Source organism: Chinchilla lanigera, unplaced genomic scaffold (genome assembly GCF_000276665.1).
Source record: "Chinchilla lanigera isolate Chin_1 unplaced genomic scaffold, ChiLan1.0 scaffold00005, whole genome shotgun sequence".
Taxonomy (NCBI): Eukaryota; Metazoa; Chordata; class Mammalia; order Rodentia; family Chinchillidae; genus Chinchilla; species Chinchilla lanigera.
The window spans coordinates 23,346,751-23,366,789 of record NW_004955406.1 but is presented as its reverse complement, the minus strand read 5'-3'; the positions used below and the strand labels follow the sequence as shown (position 1 = coordinate 23,366,789).

General features: G+C 34.7%; 1 protein-coding gene across 2 annotated transcripts in view; it reads left to right on the top strand.

Annotated features, from left to right (window-relative positions):
* Edem3 (ER degradation enhancer, mannosidase alpha-like 3) overlaps positions 1 to 20,039 on the top strand; it is a 71,883-nt gene that overhangs the window by 34,493 nt on the left and 17,351 nt on the right. Inside the window, exons 8-16 of one of the 2 annotated variants that reach the window (XM_013521605.1) lie at positions 2,306 to 2,411; positions 6,018 to 6,115; positions 7,287 to 7,412; positions 7,714 to 7,797; positions 9,354 to 9,437; positions 9,944 to 10,068; positions 17,267 to 17,432; positions 17,678 to 17,832; positions 19,367 to 19,523. In XM_013521605.1, the coding sequence (XP_013377059.1) occupies positions 2,306 to 2,411; positions 6,018 to 6,115; positions 7,287 to 7,412; positions 7,714 to 7,797; positions 9,354 to 9,437; positions 9,944 to 10,068; positions 17,267 to 17,432; positions 17,678 to 17,832; positions 19,367 to 19,523 (1,101 nt within the window). The remainder of the gene's footprint in view (positions 1 to 2,305; positions 2,412 to 6,017; positions 6,116 to 7,286; positions 7,413 to 7,713; positions 7,798 to 9,353; positions 9,438 to 9,943; positions 10,069 to 17,266; positions 17,433 to 17,677; positions 17,833 to 19,366; positions 19,524 to 20,039) is intronic. The other variant, XM_005375059.2, reaches the window with a different exon arrangement.

Here is a 20,039-nt window from a genome sequence, read left to right as displayed (position 1 = left end):
CTAAGCTGTAAATTAGTTTACTCAAGTTGAAATGTCATTCATTTTCCGAAAACCTTAATATGCCCCGCATAGTTTTTATGGTCTAGCTATTTCTTACAATTAGGAAAAGAAATCTATTTAAGCATGTCATTAGAGTGCAGTGATTATGTAAATACCCTCTTTCAAATATATGACTTGGGTGAATTTTTAAAATTTTAATAAACGATACACATGGACAGAATAGAAATAGGGAATACGTATCAAGCATTTCAAACGTTGGATCTGAATATAAATAATAGTAGAATGATCTTTGTGTTTTTTTAATATGTATTTACAAATGTTTGGGGGACAGATTTGTGCTTGATTAGTTTATCTTTTAAACAAAAACTTTTGTTCTATACCTAGGTGACAAATGTTACCTTTCATTAAAAAGTATGGATATTTTGCATGCTTTTAAGTGTGAGCTCTAAATTTTCTAAGATAATGATGTATTTACAAGTGAAGAAAATCAGACTCCAAGAAGATAAGAGGGCTGGGGCACAGTGGTACACACTTACAATCCCAGCTATTTGGGAGGCTGAGGCAGGAGGATCACAAATTTAAGGCCAACCTGGGCATTATAGCAAGACCCTCTCAAAATAAAAATAGGATTGGGGCTGGCTGTGGTGCCTCCAGCACTTTGAAGACTGAGGCAGAAGGGTTGGGCTAGCCTGGGCTACATCATGAGTTCAAGGCCTGCCTGAAGTACAAAGTGAAACCTTATCTCTAAAAACAAAACAAAAACAAATGAATGGTGGGGTGGTTGGGGATGTTGCTCTGTAGTAGGACAGTTGATGGCATAACATAGCCCTGGGTTTCATCCTGTTACTGAAAAACACAAAGAAGAATCCATGTCTTTCTGAATTCAAAACTCACGATCCTTCCACTAGCTATCTTGTGATTACACATAAATTTGTTAAAAATCATTATTTTTAAACTTTCTGAATTTGCAGTAATTTATTTTCAAAAAAGCAAACTGATGTCACTGATAGAGTATTGATCTAATAGAAGGTTGGAAAACTACTGTCTGTGGGTCAAATTCAGCCACTCCCTATTTTTGTCCAAAAAAAATTTTATTGGAACATGGCTATGCTGAGTTACTTAGTTTTCCTCAATGGTTACCTTGTTACAGGGACAGAGTTGAGAAGTTGTGACCAATGACAATATGACTGTGATCCTTAAAATATTTACTATCTGGCTTTTTAAAGAAAGTTTGCTGACACTTGTTCTAATATATAAAGAGATCTGATTGCTTGTACTACCCATTCCATACCAGGAATCGAACTCAACGACCTTCTGCTTGCCAGGCAGCCACTGACCTAAATGCCCAGCCCCCTGTACTACTTGTCTTATAATTCAGTTTTAAGTTTTACTTAAATCTTTAATTTCACTAGGCACAGTTTTTAACTATAAAAATACAGGAAAGTATAGTCTATACCAAGCTTTCTGGCTCTGACATTCTATCATGAAGTTAAAATTGAAATCTACTTTATTTAAAAAGATAAGCATAATTAGGTTGGGTGAAGAATTAAAACTTTTATACTCTGTTTTTAAATCTACAAAGTAACAAATTAGTTTTTTGTTCTGTAGTATTACTTCTGAAATACTAAATATTCATGTTCTGAATTTAATTTAGAACCTTACCTACACATTCCCTTTGCTTTTACATTTTTTAACATTTTAATCTAAAACCAGGAATTTGATTAAAATCACTTTAAATTAGTGTCCAATTAGGTAAAAATAAATGAAGAAAAATTGCCATAAGATTTTAAGTTTGTTACTACTAAGTATTCATTTGTTATTACTAAATATTCAATGTTACCGGTTGATTTACTGTCTTCCCACTAACAAAGTTACATATCACCAAAAAGGGACCTTTAAACTATGTCAAAGATAGTATACCAACTTGGAAATTCTTTCAGTTTTCTAAATAAGTAAGGAGAGTTTCACTTTGCATTTAAGTTATAGAAATTACTTTAACAAATGTATCTAATTATGACCAGTGACCAATATAATTTAATAATACATATGTATGAATATGTACCTGAACCTCAGGAATAGATGGACATGGATGATCGCAGAGTGAGACCACTGCCACTTAAATAGCATTTTTCTAGTCCTTTTTAATTAGACTGGCTGAAAAGAACCAAGATATAACCTTAAGGAAATTTATATTACAAATAGTTATTTTAGGAATTTTAGTTAATTCTTATACTATCCTGTAGACCTTTGTTTTCTTGTCAGTGACATACCACGTCCTTAAGTATGCTTTTCTTTTTAATTGTAGGAATATGCAAGAAAAGCGCTTGATTTTCTCTGGGAAAAAAGACAACGAAGTAGTAATTTAGTGGGCGTGACTATCAATATTCATACTGGAGATTGGGTACGGAAAGGTATGTAAGTTGGGCTTTTAAAACCAAACTTTCACATCCTCAGAATGGTCAAGAAATATAGGATTGGTATTTGTAAAAATAATCTTTGGGAGAGTATACTATTTGATACCTTAATGGTTATAGCATTGTTGGTACAGGGTATAGATGAAACACTAGGATTAATTTCTTTTTCAAGAGTACCCAGATATTACACATTAAGATGTGTTTTAGTGGATATGCTTAATGATATTATTACCAATTTTTATGCCAGCCCTTCCAGAAATAGATTATTTTATTAGTAGTTAACAGCATAGATTCTGGAGCCACATTTTTGGAATTCAAGCCATGTGAGCTTGGGCAAGTTATTTAACTTCTGCTGCCTTTCTATCCATATCTGTATAATGGGAAAATTAATAGTACTTCATAGAACTATTACAAGGATTAAATGAGTTAATGTAAAACACAGAACACTGGGTGGCATATCTTATTCTTACTGTAAAGTAAAGTGCTCACTGGGATGGTAGTCCCTTCGATTCATAATGTTACTTCTGGGAATCTAGCCTAAGAAATAATGAAGAGCATTTTTGTCCCAAAGATGTTCATCACATAATTGCAATATTGGAAAGCTGGGAAATAATCTTAGTGATCATCAGTAAACTAATAGCTAGGAAAATTGTCTTGCATCAGTGTTGGAATGTTAAGTAATTTAATGAATTGGAAACAGAGAAAGAAACAAGCAGCAATGGCATATGAAAATAGGGCATAATATTGTATAAATAATACAATTTTATGTTTATAAAATGCTCTTATAAAATAAGCATTGAAGAGTGGAAATATCTAAAATATTCCTAGTAAGATTATCTTTCTTACACATTTCTCTATTTTTCAAAAGGTTTATCTCATTTATATATAATTTTAAAAGTCTATAAGTAAAAATTATGTAACTATTAAATTGAACATATTAAAGTTATTGTCTCTTTAATATTATAGGTTTTTTTTTTTATTATAGACAGTGTCTCACTAGGTAGTTCAGGCTGGCCTTACACTTACTATGATCCCAAGCTGGTCTCGAACGCATATGATCCTCCTGCCTTAGCCTGCTGAGTGATGGGATTACAGGCGTGTGCCTTATAAAATTTTTTGTAAGTTTTATCAGGATTCTGTATTTCTTCCCCATTTTTAAAAAGCCTTAGGTGGACCTCAGGTCTAAATTCATCACAGTTAATTTTAATTAATCATACTCTATGACTTATGACCTGGCACTGTTGTCATTAGTCCATGCATAGCCCATTTTTTCCAGCTTTAGTCACAAAATCACCCACCAAAGCACCATTCATTGCCACCTACTTGGCAGCCTACTACTGCTATATATGGTCCTTGATTCCCTCTGCCTTTTTAATTCCGAAACTCTGCCTCTTCCCAGCTGAAACATAGCTTATCATTATGTTGATCATTCTCTCACTTTCCCTTTAAGTCAAGTTTTATTGCATTTATAGCTATTCCTAAAGAATATGTTGTTTTGTTTTAAATTTTATTAAAGGATATCACATTATATGTATCCTTTTGAGACTTTTCTCAGTATATTGCTAAGACTCATGCATATTACTGCATGAAGTTGTGATTATTTTTTGACTGTTCTGCTGTATGTTATTCTAGCAGTCTAATAAACCATGGTTTATGGACATTTAAGTTATTGCAGAATTTTACTATTGTGCAGAGTAGTGTTGTGAATAATTTTATACTTGCTCTTGTGCATGTGTAAGAATTTCTCTTGGTGATATACTTTTGAATGAAATTTTAGGTCATAGGATAAGTTACATGGAAGGACATTATAATTTTAAGTAGTATTTATTATTCAAACATCTGTATGTTAGATATATGACTTTTAGTCTTTGCAGGTTGCTTCTATTGTTTGTCTTTTCTAAAACTTACACATCTTTACATCTCTTTTGTCAGTCTTTGTCTTTGAATTGGTGAGTTCAGTCCATTTACATCTATTGATACTTTGAATATAATTGACTTTTTATACTATTTGAATCTTATTTTATTAGATCCCACCTTTTCTGTTCGTTTTTATTCTTTTTTTATTGATACCTATATTTACCTTTTAAAAACATAAACTTCAATATGCTTTCCTATTTCTTTGTATCCTACTTCTGGAACCTTTATCTTCTGTTACACTGATGTGACAGTATTTAGTTCTATGTTTTCTCTTTTTTATTGTTCTGGGTATTCTCCCCAACCCTATTTAAAGGTAACTAACTTTCTCAAGGTATTTAGTTACTTTTACTTTGTATACTGCTTATAACATTTTCTAGGTTCATTTTTTTATCTGTGGTTGTTTTTCACAGATTAAAACAATTGTGGTTTGGAAATACTCAGAAACAATTTGTACTGGACATGTAGAAACTTCTTTTTTCTTTGCATTATTTCCTAGACTGCATAGTACAACCACCATTTTTTTAGTATTTTAAGTTTTTTAATTAACCACCATTTATGTAGCATTTATGTTGTATTAAGTATTCTAAGTAATCTAGAGATGATTTAAAAATATATGAGAGAATGTACAAAAATGATATGCAAATTCTGTGCCAGTTTAGTGGTTTGTGTGTCCTTGAATTTCACATTCTTAAACCCAATCTTCCGCAGGTACTGAGAGGTAGTTTTATTTCATCCCAGGCTGTCTTCAGTAGTTTCTAGTAGCTGCTGCAGCCTTCTGTGCTTCACAATAGCTTAGTTTTTTCATATTTCAGTGATATTTGGTTGTATGTAATTTACTTTTTACATGGTTTACCTTGACATGGTTTACTTTTTACATTTTTTTTTACATGGTTTACTCTCAGTTTTTAAAAAAGTACAACTTTATTGTCTTTTTACATCTGTAAAATCTGCTATCATCCTCATTTTTATATTCTTACGAAAGGATATATATGTGTTCTATCTTTCTCTTTACATGATTATGACTATCAAAAAGCAATTTCTAGCCAGGCATGGTTGCACATGCCTGCCATCCCAGCTGTTTAGGAAACTGAGGCAAGAGGATTGCAAGTTCAAGGCCACCCTGGGCAATTTAGCAAGACTTTATATCAAAATAAAATAAAACAGGATTGGAGATGTAGCCTAGAACTCCTTTTGTTCAACCTCTAAGTTTAGGTGGAGATATTCCTATTGGTAAAATAAGTGGAGATATTCCTTCCGGCAGTCTGTGGGTTTTTCCATTTAAAATACTCGTTTTTAATTGCTAAAAGTTGATCTTTATTGTTTAGACAAGTTTAACTTTTTAATTTTTATTTATCTTTTTGCAATTCTTATTACCCAAATCACTATCACATCTGTTTTTATTCTCTCCATATCTTCACTTTTTAATGAATCCTGCTTTTAAATAAGACCTTTGTAGCCAATTTTGGAAAGTAAATTTAAAAAGAAAAAGGAGAGAAAAAAACAATTTTCAACAATTTTCGTATTGTAAAGTTAATATTTCTGTCAGTGTGTATAATTTTTACTTTAAACAGTTTCGTGCTTAGACTAGTTTTTCATTCTTGGTATACTAGTACCCTTATTTGTATTGTATTAAGAATTTTTAAGACTTGTTTAATGAAGAGTCATATTTATTTGTATTTTCTACAGATAGTGGAGTTGGAGCAGGGATTGATTCATATTATGAGTATCTGTTGAAAGCTTATGTCTTGCTTGGAGATGACAGTTTTCTGGAAAGATTTAATACAGTAAGTTTATAAAATTTTGTGTTAATTTCATAGCCAGTTTCATTTAAGTCCAGATTTTGATAGACACTCAATTACTGAAGTGACAGTCTTAAAATAATTGTTTTTTTAAATGTACTGTGTAGTTTTTTTTTGTCAATATTCCCTGATGATGTTGGACAGGGAGGGGACTATGTCCAGTTCCAAAAATTAGTGTAGTTTTTGTCTCTCATCAGAAATTTTTGGATCTTCCAGTAGGGATAAAATATGTAGGTTTGAGGTTTTTTAAAAATACAAGAAGTGTAGATATTGAAACAAGTTACAGTTAGCAAGTAACTAACCCTATTTGCCTATGTTTTTCATCTATAAAAATGAGAGTACTAGTACTATTTATATGGCTATTGGGGAAATTAAGTGAGCTTAATATATGAAATGACTAGAATGGTGCTTCAGTATGTGTCAGATACAAAGTAATAATAATTAAGTAATATTTGGTAGCAAAACAGAGCAACCTATTAAAAATTCTAATATATCAATTAAATACTATCATATACTTATTAGATTATAATAGGATTTTCTTGAGGTGAATGAAGACAGATAACTGTTTTTGTTGAGTTGGAAACACAACTCTTCTGTGATCAAAGCTGCAAAGTATGTAGAAGATGAAAAAAGAAAGAGAAAATGTTTCTGAGTGCATAAAAGGCAGAAATAGTAGACCAAAAGAGTGATAATAGTGATTAGATGCTTTAGTTTCAGTAGTGGTGAGCACCAGAATGTTATATTATGAGAAGAGAACTCATTTCCTAGACCCAGGAGGAGACTAATTCTTTACTGTAGAATTCTGTTATCTGTATTCCAAGGAGGCCTAAGAACGTGATTGGGATACAAAGCTATACTGACCGTGGGCCAATCTCATAGGAGATAACGATGTTCAGATCTGTTCCCCTCAGAGCATTCCTTATTAAATATAGTCTTCAATGTTCTGCATCTGCGTCAAGGATATATGCAAATATATATGCTTTAGAAAGATTTCCATCTAAAATAATTTAAATATTTACAGTTAATTGACAAATGGTGAGTTTATTTGTAAATGCATTAAATTCAAGCTCAATTTCTTCACTGTCCTATTCAATGTGTTTAGAGTAGTACATCTTCCTTCATCTACTTTCGTGAACACATTGTTGTGATCTTTTAGCACTATGATGCCATAATGAGGTACATTAGCCAGCCCCCTCTTCTACTTGATGTGCATATCCACAAACCAATGCTGAATGCTCGGACTTGGATGGATGCTTTGCTTGCCTTTTTTCCAGGTTTACAGGTATAAAGAACTCTATTTTCTGTTTTTGTTTTTGGTACTGGGAATCGAACTCATGACCTTGCGCCTGCCGGGCAGGCGCTGTGCCGCTGAGCCAGGCAGGCACTGTGCCTCGGCCCTTATTTTCGGAATAATAAAATAAAATTGTTTTAATTAAGAACATTTATGATTTCTAAAAGTGAGTGACAAAATATAGTCACATTCTACAGTTGTATTAATACGCAAATTTCTGTGTGTATATATAATGTTACACATAACATTAACTCATATTTTATTAGATTGTTGTTTTTGTTGTTGACTTCAGGTTTTAAAGGGGGATATTAGACCTGCTATTGAAACTCATGAAATGTTATATCAGGTGATTAAAAAACACAATTTTCTCCCAGAGGTAAGCAGTTAATCTTTTAAATTCTCATTTACATTTATAGTATAAATTGCTTATTTAAAGAGAGAAAATGTCATGTTTGTTCTTTATTTTTGTGGTTATTTAGTTATTTTTGGTTTATACAGAATTATTTATGTTTTTGCTTTTCTTCATGTATTAGGAAAAGTATAATTTAGGATAATGCATATTAATTGTATTTTAAAACAACCTTCCAATTGACTGTTTCTCAGACCTTTCTGACCATGACATTGCAGTCTTCCATCTCATCTCACCCCTTTATTTCTGTGATACTGGAGGCTGAACCGAAGACCTCACCATGCTAGGCAGGCTCTCTACTACTGAGTTATAATCCCAACCCTAATCATTCTGATTTTTAGAATACTTACCCCTCTATGTTTACCCACCAGATAGGGAGTGTTACCCTTTATTTTCTGAAGTCTGTTTGTGAAAACTATATGCATTAAATATAGTTTGGATGGTTGCACATGCTTCCTGGACATTGGGAGAATCCTGACTGAGAATTGCTCTTCCTTTTTTAAAAAAAACATTGTTAGTCATAAATATTTATTTTTAAAATTTAAAAAATTTTTTTTTGTTTTTTTTTCCAGTACTGGCAGTCGAACTCATGACCTTGCGCTTGCTAGGCAGGCGCTGTGCCGCTTAGCTAAATCCCCAGCCCCCGCTTTTTTTTGGTTAGTAATAAATATTTAATAAATATTCTTGTTATGACAAGATTTTAATAGCATACTTTTTGGCTTTCCAGAAATGTGCCATTACAAATTTCCAAATGTGTGTGTGGCCTTATTCTAGCCTTGATTATTGACTACCCTCTGTGAGATATCTAAGCATTCCACCAATGTAGAATGCTCCCTAAAGTGTTTGTCTGGAAAGTATAGTTTTATTAGCTTCAGGTGAGTAGGACATTACATTGATAAGGTTCATATCCATGCAGAATAAAACGAGGTTTCAACTAAACACATAAATGAAGTGTTTATCTGGTTGCCATAAAAAGGGGGTTTTTTGCTTTTCTTTTTTTTAAACTGGTTGACTCTGTCTTGAGTAAATTTCAAATAGACTAATTTATTTTTAAATAATTATCTTATTCCACAAATGACTTGAAGTTGTTATAAAAGAAGACACATGCTGAAATAATACGAAGATAGAAATATATATATACTATAGTACTTAAAAATAGCTAAGAGTAGATTGTGTAATTAAGAGGAAAGGTAAAGAGAAGGAAAAATACAATTATGCAGACTGTCAGTGTCCATGTATTGACATTACTGAGTTTCATTACTTCCTTACTGATGTTCTGTGATTTTCCCAATAGCCCAAATGTTTATTTAAAAGTAATGCATTTATATTGGTAAAAATAATATCCTTGCAAAAAGAGTTTGCAATTTTAGCGATGGAAATTGATGTTTTATAGATGAAAATATATCATGATTGATATTTTAATTACTTTTACAATGTATCATTTAAGATATACTTCTGCCTATTCTAGAAGTACTTGTTTATATTTTAATCACATTTATGCCTATTGTATGACTGTTTTCCAGGCATTTACTACAGATTTCAGGGTACATTGGGCTCAGCATCCTTTAAGACCAGAATTTGCTGAAAGTACTTACTTCTTATATAAAGTAAGATAATTTACCTCTTTTTGCTTTTCGCCCCCTCTCTCTGTTGGATATCTTACTCCTTTATAACAGAAACTGGTATTTAATATTATTATAGTTGAATATATTAAAATTTATATTCATCTGGCCCATAGAATTACTGTGGGATGTAAGACTTCACATATGTATTTTATGCCTGTCAAAAATATTTGTGTAAACATGTTTTAAAAATAAATTTTCATCCTAGTGCTGCTTTTTAAAGCATATCTCTTGCCTTTCTTTTATTAGGAAACCTTTTTAGGCATTAGAAATCTAATCTCAATGCTAATGCTTATAGTCGAACAACTCTTAAATTATTTAAGAAATTCTGTAAAGCAGATCAAGGGCTTATTTTTAGATCTAGGTAGGTTCTATATAACATGCCTGACACAGTACCTGGCATCTAGTAGCTACTCAATAAATATTTAGTAAGTGAATGGCTATGATAATGTATAATATGTGTATGTATAATATATTCTCCTTTTTAATAGGCTACAGGAGATCCTTACTACCTTGAAGTAGGGAAAACACTTATCGAAAATTTAAATAAGTATGCTAGAGTGCCTTGCGGATTTGCTGCCATGAAGGATGTTCGCACTGGAAGTCACGAGGACAGGTAAAGAAATTGCTAACATCCCCTTTCCTCAGGGTACGCTGAAACAGCACAAAACACAGCTACTTGTGAGGATTCAAATAAATTTGTTTTACAAAAGATATTTGAGGTTGCAAACCTTAGTTCATTGTGTTTATTTTTCTTCAACTCTTTTGAATAAACTCATTTTAAATTGATTAAAAAGTTTGTATTGTAGTGCCTGGGATGTAGTAGGTGCTGAAATGATTTTTATTTATTTATTTTTTGTTTGTTTTCTTGTCTTTTTGAGACAGGGTCTTGTTATGCAGTTCAGGCTGGCCTTGAGCTCACTTTGTACCCCAGGCTAGCCTCGAACTCGCAACAATCCTCCTGCCTCAGCCTCCCGAGTGCTGGGATTACAGGCGTGCACCACCACCTTTGGCTCTGAAATGATTTTTAAATGATGAATGAATGATTGTTAAATATCAGAACTTGGCATATGAGTGTAAGACATACTGTTCCTCCTCCCATTAAAATATTAGAAATTATCAAGGTGATGGTGAAAGGTCCTCATTATAATTCATATTCAATCAAGAACTCCTCACAAACGCTTCCATAATATGTGTACACTTATTCTTGTCCTGTGTGGTGAGGGGGGAAAGACCAGCAGTAATTCCTGTGCTGGGTAGATGGGGACAGCACGAAGTATGAAAGTATTTCAAGCTATGAAAAGCACACTTTGGTCAGTGTGATAGTCACTGATATTCCAGTTACTCCAGGATCATTTGTCTGGTTATCACGTAGCTAAACGAATGCTGCAGCCTTGTTTGTTCATTTGGTTAGCAACTGTCCGTTCCATGTTTACTGAGGCATCTTTTTATGCTAGCATACTAGTTTTTGAGGGTTATGGATAGGAAGACATATCCTGTATGTCATTGAATCACTGAGGACAGGCTAATAAATAGACTTTTAAAACTCTGTATAAGTACTGTGAAACAAGAAACAGACATGAAATGCAAATTGACATGTGATGATCACAGAGTAAATCCTGGAAGTCCACAGTCCTGATGGATGAGCAAAAGTGAGAGGATGAAAGAAGTAAAGGAAGTTTCAGGCAGAAGAACTAAAGACCTGAGAAACATAAGGTTGTCCCCTCAGTACTTCCTCAGAGCATTTGGATAATGGCTCAGTAGGTTTGGAACCCCTTTCCCTGACAATAGAGAAGGAGAAATTGGAGGTTTCTGGAAACAGGTGTACAGATAACAGCAAGAAACGCAAGCAGATATTCTGTGTATTGCCTATAACATTTACTGACTATTTCCTATACCTTGGGTACTTTTCTAAACATTTGTACTTTAACTTGTACTTTTGTACTTGTACATTTTAATGTACTTTTAACTTGTACATTTGTACTTTAACTTGTACTTTTCTAAACATTAATACTTTACCTCTGAAGTGTAATTCTGTTAGTCTTCATGGTAAAGATGAAGAAAACAAGGTAAGGAGAAATTAGAGAACTTGCTGAAGATCACACAGTAAGGCTAAGGTCAGAATTCTAATTAAACACTTGGGCTTTTGACAACTACGTTATATTGGTAGTTTATTCAAAGAACAACTAAGTACCTCCTGTATGTGAGGCACTGCACTTAAATATGAGGATGAAAATTAGAACCAGTTCTTGCCCTGCCCTGGGTTGTAATTAGTGCATAAGATAGGTGTGTAAAGAAATAATTACAAACATATGATACATGCTTTAGTAGAAAAGGAATAACAAGTTGTGGAATTATGAAGGAAAATGTTGGTTTGTTTTTGTTTTTTTTTCCCCAATACCAGGAATTGAACTCACGACCTTGTGTTTGCCAGGCAGGCACTGTGCCGCTGAGCTAAATCCCCAGCCCCAGGAAAATCTTGTTAACTCTGTTTATTTTTTATTGATTGATTGATTGATTGATTGATACCAGGAGTTGAACTCAGGACCTTGCACCTGCCAAGCAGGAACTTATGCTACTGAGCTATACCCAGCCCAAGTCAACTCTGTTTAGAGAGTTCTAGATTTTAGAATTCCTTTTTTTGCCTTCACCAAATATCCTTTAATGATACTGTTTTTGGGACCTCTTACTGCTGCTTTGCCCTATTCTGATGTACCCTAGTATTTCTTAAACTATCATGTCCACAGACTGGAGATGTAGCTTGGTGGTGCAGTGCTTGCCCAGCATGCGTGAGGCTCTGGTTTTGATCCTAACACCACAAAAAATAAAAACAAAAAATAAATCATCTTCAGAACTAAAAATATTTAAGATGTACCCTGCATACATCGGAATTCAGGGAGGAGATTGCTAATTTTTTGAGGAGCTAATAGGTTTGTACCTGTCCAGTTAAGGATTGTTGCTTTGTCAGCTTACTGTTCTCATGGTGCTATTTGACCTTCCATCTGTGTTTGGCCCAACCAGTATTTGAGAACTATGAACCTTCATTATACTGTATTATTAGATGTGCTCTAGGTTTATTAGCTTTATTGATAAGTTCAGCTCACAGTGACCTTGTGATTGATCCCAAGTAGTCTCAGAGACTTACCTATAGCCCGGTGACACATGGATGTTCTCCACCATACTTTGAATAGCTATTTGTTGTTATTGAGCAGCTGTTTTTTTAATGCAAACTTAGAACTTTATATTTAGCCCAGCAAAGTTCTTTGTTTGTTTCCAGACTAGTGTCATTTTAGTAATGTAATCTTCTAGCTAAACTTCAGTTTCCAGTGATCTATAGTTTGGGTAACTATACTGTAAGTTTTTTTTCATCCAAATTATTGGAAAGAAATAATAGGACCAGGACCAGTACTTCTTGACATGGCACTTGAAAGCGTTCAGTTACAGGTTGTTTGCATTTGGTTGCTTATTCCCGTGCAGGTCTCTTAGTACCATCTTCTGGCTCACTAGCACCCTCATGCAGCCCCTGACGCCTACAGTTTTTGAAAGGAAAATTGTCTATATTTTCCTAATCATAGATGATTACTGAAAAGAATTTAGATGTCAAAAAAAAAGAAGGAAAGAACATCTTTTAGGATACTCTCCCCTACCCGCCTTAGGTAATTGTTGTTAGTAATTTGATAGTCTTTCAAGCACTTTTGTCAGTGTGTTTATGTACGTGTTTATGTTTTTATTTAAATTGAAATTTTTTTAGTATATGTTTGCAGTGTATAATCTTATATTCATCGTGGGGAGTTCGTACATGCACATAACACAATCTCAATTCTTTTTATTTTCTCCTCCCTTCTCTCCCCACTCCTTCCATTTTTGGGTCCCCTTCTCATTTGGAAAGTATGTTTATGGTTTTTTAATACAAAGTAGATCATACAATACTCAACCTGCTAGCTTTCCCTGTTTCACATTTTAGTAACCTTACCAGGTCATACTTTTTCCTAAAGGTTAACAAATCAAATTTTATAATCAGTCTACAATTCTCAAAATAACATTTGCTCATGATACTATCAGTACAAAAAAGATTAAATTATGATAAATGAATTGCAGGTTGATAGGAAAGGTTTTTATTGTCTACTTATTGATACTGAAAATAGATAAAAGTTCTAAAACTTCACAATGAGTTTTCATCCCAGAAGCTTTTAAAAAATCATTTATATGTAAGAGAAAGAAAGACTGTAGTTTTGATGCCATACACATCCCAGGTGCTATGCTAAATGACTGATATATAGATTCTCATTTAGTCTTTACATCAGTGTTATGAGTATACATCTTATGTTTCTTTTTACAGAGATTAAACCAAAGCCACAGATTTATAATCCTATAGATTATATAACCCTGGAGATTCTATAATCTCTGTGGTCATAGAGCTAGTTGTGAAAGATATATCTGTTTCCAAAGTGCATGGTCAGTTGTCTCTCCATCTCATTCTTTAGTAATCAGTTTAGTGTTTATTGAGTACCTACTATGTGCCAGGAATTGTGCTTGGCCAGAAGTTGATATTATGCAGACTGCCCAGCAAACTATCAATTTGTACTGCTAAAACCTTGTGTGTTGTTATGGCTTATGTCTAGATGTCTCCCTGAAAGCCTCTTCTGGTCATAGGTGGGGCTTTTCAGAGGTGGCTGGATCTAGGGTGTGTGATACTGGGGTCAGTTAGTCCACTGACTGATTTTGCACAGTTCTAGCTAGAGTTAAGGGTGCCCCACCCTGGGAGTAAGTGTTACTTGCTCTAAGGTCAGGTAGCTTGGATTGAATATAAGGGACAGAAAGAGGGTCATTGCTTGACAGTAGTTACTTGTCTCTTCTGCTGCCTGTTGCCAGCTCTGTGATGCCCCTCTGTCATGCCACCCTGCCTTGGAGCCAACTTACTATGGACTAAACCTCTATAAATTGTGAGCCAAATAAACCTTTCCTTCTTTAACTTTGGGTGTCAAGTATTTGTCCCATCAACGAGAAAAGTAACTAAGGCAGAATTTGGCACTAGAGAAGTGGAGTCATTGCTGTGACTTCCCTGACCATGTTATTGAGGAGCCTTTGGAACTGGCTTTGGGAAGAATTTTGAAAGGGTTTGGAGATGCCAGCTGAAGACGTGGCTCTAGAATGCCTTAAGCTACACTTGATGAGAGTTTGGGGTCAGAGCTCAAAAGACCAGGTGCTCATAGAAATACTGCTAGTGAGCACCAGGCTCAGGAAATTTCTCCTATGCAGAAGGACTGCATTGGCTGTTGGACTCCAGATGATGTGTGTTAATGCCTTGGTAGAAAGTTTGTCTGCATTTTGCTCATGTCCAGAGACTTTGCTTGAGATCAAGAGTCTGGGTTGCAGACTACCCTTGCAGAAAAAAATTTTCAAAATAGTCTAATGTTGAGGCTGTGGCATGGCTACTGTTTGGAGCTTTTAGCCAGATCTATGTCAAGAATCAAAAACAAAGAGCCCAGTAGAATGATTTAAAATGTGAGTTTGGCCAGAAAGGAAACTCCATGGGAGCTGTGGACTACAGAGAGAGAGCACAGAACTTGGTTGCTGAAAAGGAATAGGACAAAGGGAAAGATGGCCTGAGGACATCACAAGAAACAGCAGGATGCCAGCCTTTGCAGCTGTAGGGTTGCAAAGGTGAAAGAATTTGCTTTAAGAAGAGAGCCAGAGAGCACCACATTCCAGAATGGTGGCAGCCTAGAGAATTTGTTCCTCAGGATTGGGTTCAGAGCGCTCAGCAATCCAGGCATTTGACCCCTATAGCCAAGAGAGAAGGACACCTGACTGCTGCTGCAGCTGGCAGCAGACCTTGGCCTCATTCACATGGTGCTGGCTTTAGGTGCATGCAGAATCAGGAGTTGGGAGGTCAGGAAGACTTCCACTCAGATTTCAGAAGGAGACCTGGGAGGCCAGACACTGTGCCCCTGAGAGGTCAGTGTGTGAAACTGTGTAAGAGTGAAACTGAAGGTGCAGAGGAGACACTAGAAGGTTAAGAAGTCAGGAGAGTGGTTCATTTGAGAATAGCTGCAAAGAGTGAACAAAGCCGGCCAAAGAGAGAAGTCATAGAAGCTACAACCATCAGAAGTGCTGTAGGGGTGGAGCCTCCCAACCCCTTTGGAGTTCACATCCTGCTGCAGATTGCCAGGGATGGTGGACATGGAGCTATGGGATTGAATGTTTCCCCTACTTGATTTTGGTCTTGCTTTGTTCCCATTGCTTTCTGTCGCCCTCTTTGTACCTTTTGGAATAGAATTGTCTATTTTGTGCCATTATATGTTGGAAGTGTTTAACTTTCTTTTCATTTATACAGGGGCTCACAGCTAAGAGCTTGCCTTTAATCTCAGAGTAGACTTTAGACTTGGACTTTTCAGCAGTGCTGAAACTGTTAGGACTTTGTCAACTCTTAGAGATGAACTAAATGCCTTTTGCATAAAGGGATGTGCACAAGTCTTTGGGGAACCAGAGGCAGACTGTGATGGCTTGTGTCTAGAAGTCCCCCTAAAGCCACATGCGGTCATAGGTGGGCTTTTCAGAGATGGCTGGATGTAGAGTGTGTGATGCTGGGATCAAGGTTGTATAGTTACTAAGTTAGTCCACTGATTGGTTTGACACAGTTTGAGGTGTGTATAATGGGAAGGCCCTCTTTGAAGGTAGGTAGCCTGCATAAAGTGTAAGGCACAGAAAGAAGGCTGCTGTGGTTGTCAACTGTGGCTTGCTCCTTACTGCTTGCTGCCTTCTACCTATCATGAACTGTTCTTTTTTTCTTTGATACTTGTGTGCCATGCTACCCTGACTTGGAGCCAGCCAATTATGTATGAGATGAAACATCTACACACTGTGGGCAAAATAAACCTTTCCTCCTTTAACCTTGGGTGTCGGGTATTTTGTCTCAACAATGAGAAAAGTAAGGCAGATGCTTTGGGACATAGTAAATTTAATTGAATTAGATGTTATAACTCCTTTTGCCAGCTGTACTCTTTTCCTGACACTTTTCTTTCAATTTTTTAAAAAAAATTATTCAAACTTTATAACATTAAATCATTCATAAAGGCACATACTTTTATTCTCGTTATTTCTCCACATTCTCTCCTTGACAGGTATATACATATTTACAAAGTTATAATTATAATACACATGAATTCATATTTTCTTTTCTTCATATAACTTTTTAGAAGTGATTTCGTTTACCTTTAAATGGCTACATAATAATCATCATTAAAGTTGTATGACTTGAAGCCAGGTGTGGTAGTGCACACCTGTAATTACAGAACTTGGGAGGCTGAGGCAGGATGATTGCTGAGAGTTCAGGGTCAGCCTGGGCTACATAGTGAGTTCAAGGCCAGACTAGACTGCAGAGTGAGACCCTGTCTCAAGAAAACAACAAAAACAACAAAAAAATCATACGACATAATCCAGTTCTGTTAATATTAGTTGAAAATTCTCCTTTGGGTTTCAGTTGTAAAAGTCATCTGCATTACTTCTCTTCTGTTACTTCTGTAGCAGAAATAGAGGACTTTGCCTTTGTGGAAGGTTTATACAGAAATCTTACCTGCATGGTTGGCAAGATTGACAGCGTCTGTCAATGTGGTGTAGGCAGCTTCTCTGATATTTTTCCTGGTAGTGTGGCTGGAGTCACGTCATCCTGACACTAGGTGACTGATGCATTCTTTAGGTTTTTGGACATCTGAATCATTGTAGATAAAGTTACTGCTCTTGACTCTGACTTTCAGATACTTAACACTTAAGTATTTCTAATGTTCTTATATTTATTTGTGGCTTTATTTTAGAATGGATTCTTTCTTCTTGGCCGAAATGTTTAAATATCTTTACCTGTTATTTGCTGATAAAGAAGACATTATTTTTGACATTGAAGATTACATCTTTACAACAGAAGCTCATCTATTACCCCTTTGGCTCTCTACTACAAATCAAAGAGTCTCTAAGAAGAACACAGTGAGTTTTTAAATTAAATGCCTTAATTCCTTTTTTACTTCTATACATTTGCTTCTCTAGATAAAAAGAAATCTATGACTAGAATTCAGTAAATATGTATGGTAGGAGAAAAAGTATATGTTTCTTATTTTCTTTTATTACATCCATCAAGCACTCTTATTAACAAACCATAATGTTAAGTAATACACACACACACACATATATATATATATATATAATATACATGAAATTCTTTTATATTGTAGACCTCGGAATATACAGAACTTGACGACAGTAATTTTGACTGGACTTGTCCAAATACTCAGATTCTGTTCCCTAACGATCCACTGTATGCCCAGAGCATTCGTGAACCCTTGAAAAACGTGGTGGATAAGAGCTGTCCTAGAGGCATCATTAGAGTGTAAGATGTACTATTTTATATTTGTTAATATCAGCTAATTCTTACTAAATGACAGAATTTTAAGGAGCATATAACAGCAGTGTTAAAAAGCATGTAGTTAGACTGAAAATTTAAAAGATACTTCTATCAAAAATATTGAGGTATGTAATTGTCACTGATTAAAAGTTATTAGCAAAGTTAGACAGTAAAGCTTATTTTGTAGTAATTTTTTATAGTAATTTAATGGAGATTTTCTTTTGTCTAATAGTAGTGAGTTGATAGCATGCAACAGTTTTTAATTTCTGTAGCTTTTTTTTTTTTTGGCAGTACTAGGGATTGAATCCAGGGACTTCACACTGAACTCATCCCCAACCCTTTTAATTTTTTATTCAAAGACAGGGTCTTGTTGAGTCACAAAATTGCCTGGGCTGGGCTCAAACTTGTGGCCTTTCTGCCTCAGCCTCCCAGAGTGCTGGGATTGCAGACATACCTACCATGCCTAGCTCTTTTTTGATTTCTTTTTTTTTTGTTTTTCTTCCGGTACTGGGAATTGAACTCATGACCTTACGCTTGCCAGGCAGGTGCTTTGCTGCTGAGCAAAATCCCCAGCCCTGCCATGCCTAGATCTGTAGTTCATTTTTTTTTTTGCACCAGGAATTGAACTCACGACCTTGCACTTGCCAGGCAGGCACTATGCCACTGAGCTATATCCTCAGGCCTATAGTTCATTTTTATACAAAATAGTTTCATCATATATTTCTACATGTCTTAGATGTGTAAGAAATATTTTTCCTTATGTCTATATTTCTTGTGTGTTGAAAACTCAATTTTTTGTTTTGCTATCTTTTTAATTTTGGGGGTACCACTTATTAAATAAAATTGTTAAATAAAAATATTTTTGGCTTCAAGAATTCATTTTTTCCAGATAGGTACATTAGAAAGGCCACCTCAAAGATGTAAAAAAGTTCAGGTGAACATTATCATTCACAGATACTACTGTGGCTTTGGTTTTAAAATATTGGGAGAAAGATCTGTGTTTTTATAGAAGACACCAATAGTAACAAATCGCCAAGCAAACTATTCTAAGATACCAATAGTAACAAATCCCCAAGCAAACGTATTCTTTACTTTCAAATAGATAGTTATGATATTCTTGATTAGTACTGCCTTATATAGATGATATTCATGTTTTTATTCCTTGAAAATATATTTGAAAGCTGTATCACTTACTGATAGCCAAAATAATAAGTAGGAAAATACTTGTTTCCAGTTACTCCAGTTTCACTAATTTTAAAATCAGCAATTTTGAAAATATATAATATTAGGCCAGGGATATAGCTCAGTGGCCTGGCAAGCCTGAGGTCATGAGTTCAATTCCTGGTACCAAAAAAAAAAAAAAAATTATACAGGATATTCATGCCTGATATTATATAAACAGCCGATTTCTCTTGATAAAAAAGTGATAGAGAAAATACATAATGTTATTTTTATTTGGCTTATGTTTTTACTAGTTCTAATCTGTATTTTTTTAAGCCTCACCTCTAATTATTTTTAGCAGAGAGGAGAGTTTCAGGAGTGGAGCTAAACCCCCTCTAAGAGCCAGAGATTTCATGGCCACTAACCCTGAGCATTTAGAAATCCTGAAGAAGATGGGGGTGAGTTTGATTCACCTGAAAGATGGGCGAGTCCAGTTGGTTCAACATGCAATCCAAGTAAGACATTGCCATACTGATTTGATACCATCTCTTCTCTTTTCTTTATTCTCCTTAGCTTTAATAAGATAATGGCATTTGAGTTTTTAAAAAAACTTTAAATATACAGTTTAGAGAATCAGAATTTTGGATTTAGAAGTATCTTGGAAAGTAATTTAATTCAACTCGCTTGTAGTATAAATAAATTAAATCAGGTTGGGTAATTGGCTTTTGTTGCCACAGTCAAAGATAGGGCTCAAATCCAGAATTTCTGTTTCTTAGTCCATTGTCTTTCCACTGTTACTTTTATTTGGAGTATAATTTTACACGTTAGTAGCTAATTTTAATAATTATATCTCAGTATTTCAGATTAGTTTCCCAGAGCTAATGACTCTTAAGTATTTCTTTTGTTAAAGAAATCAATTTGTATGTATTTGTACCTAGGAAAGATAACATGCGTTTCAGGGAGATACTTATTTTTACTGTAAAAGTTTTTATACTGTAAGACCTTTAAATTATTTACCTTGATTTTGAAAA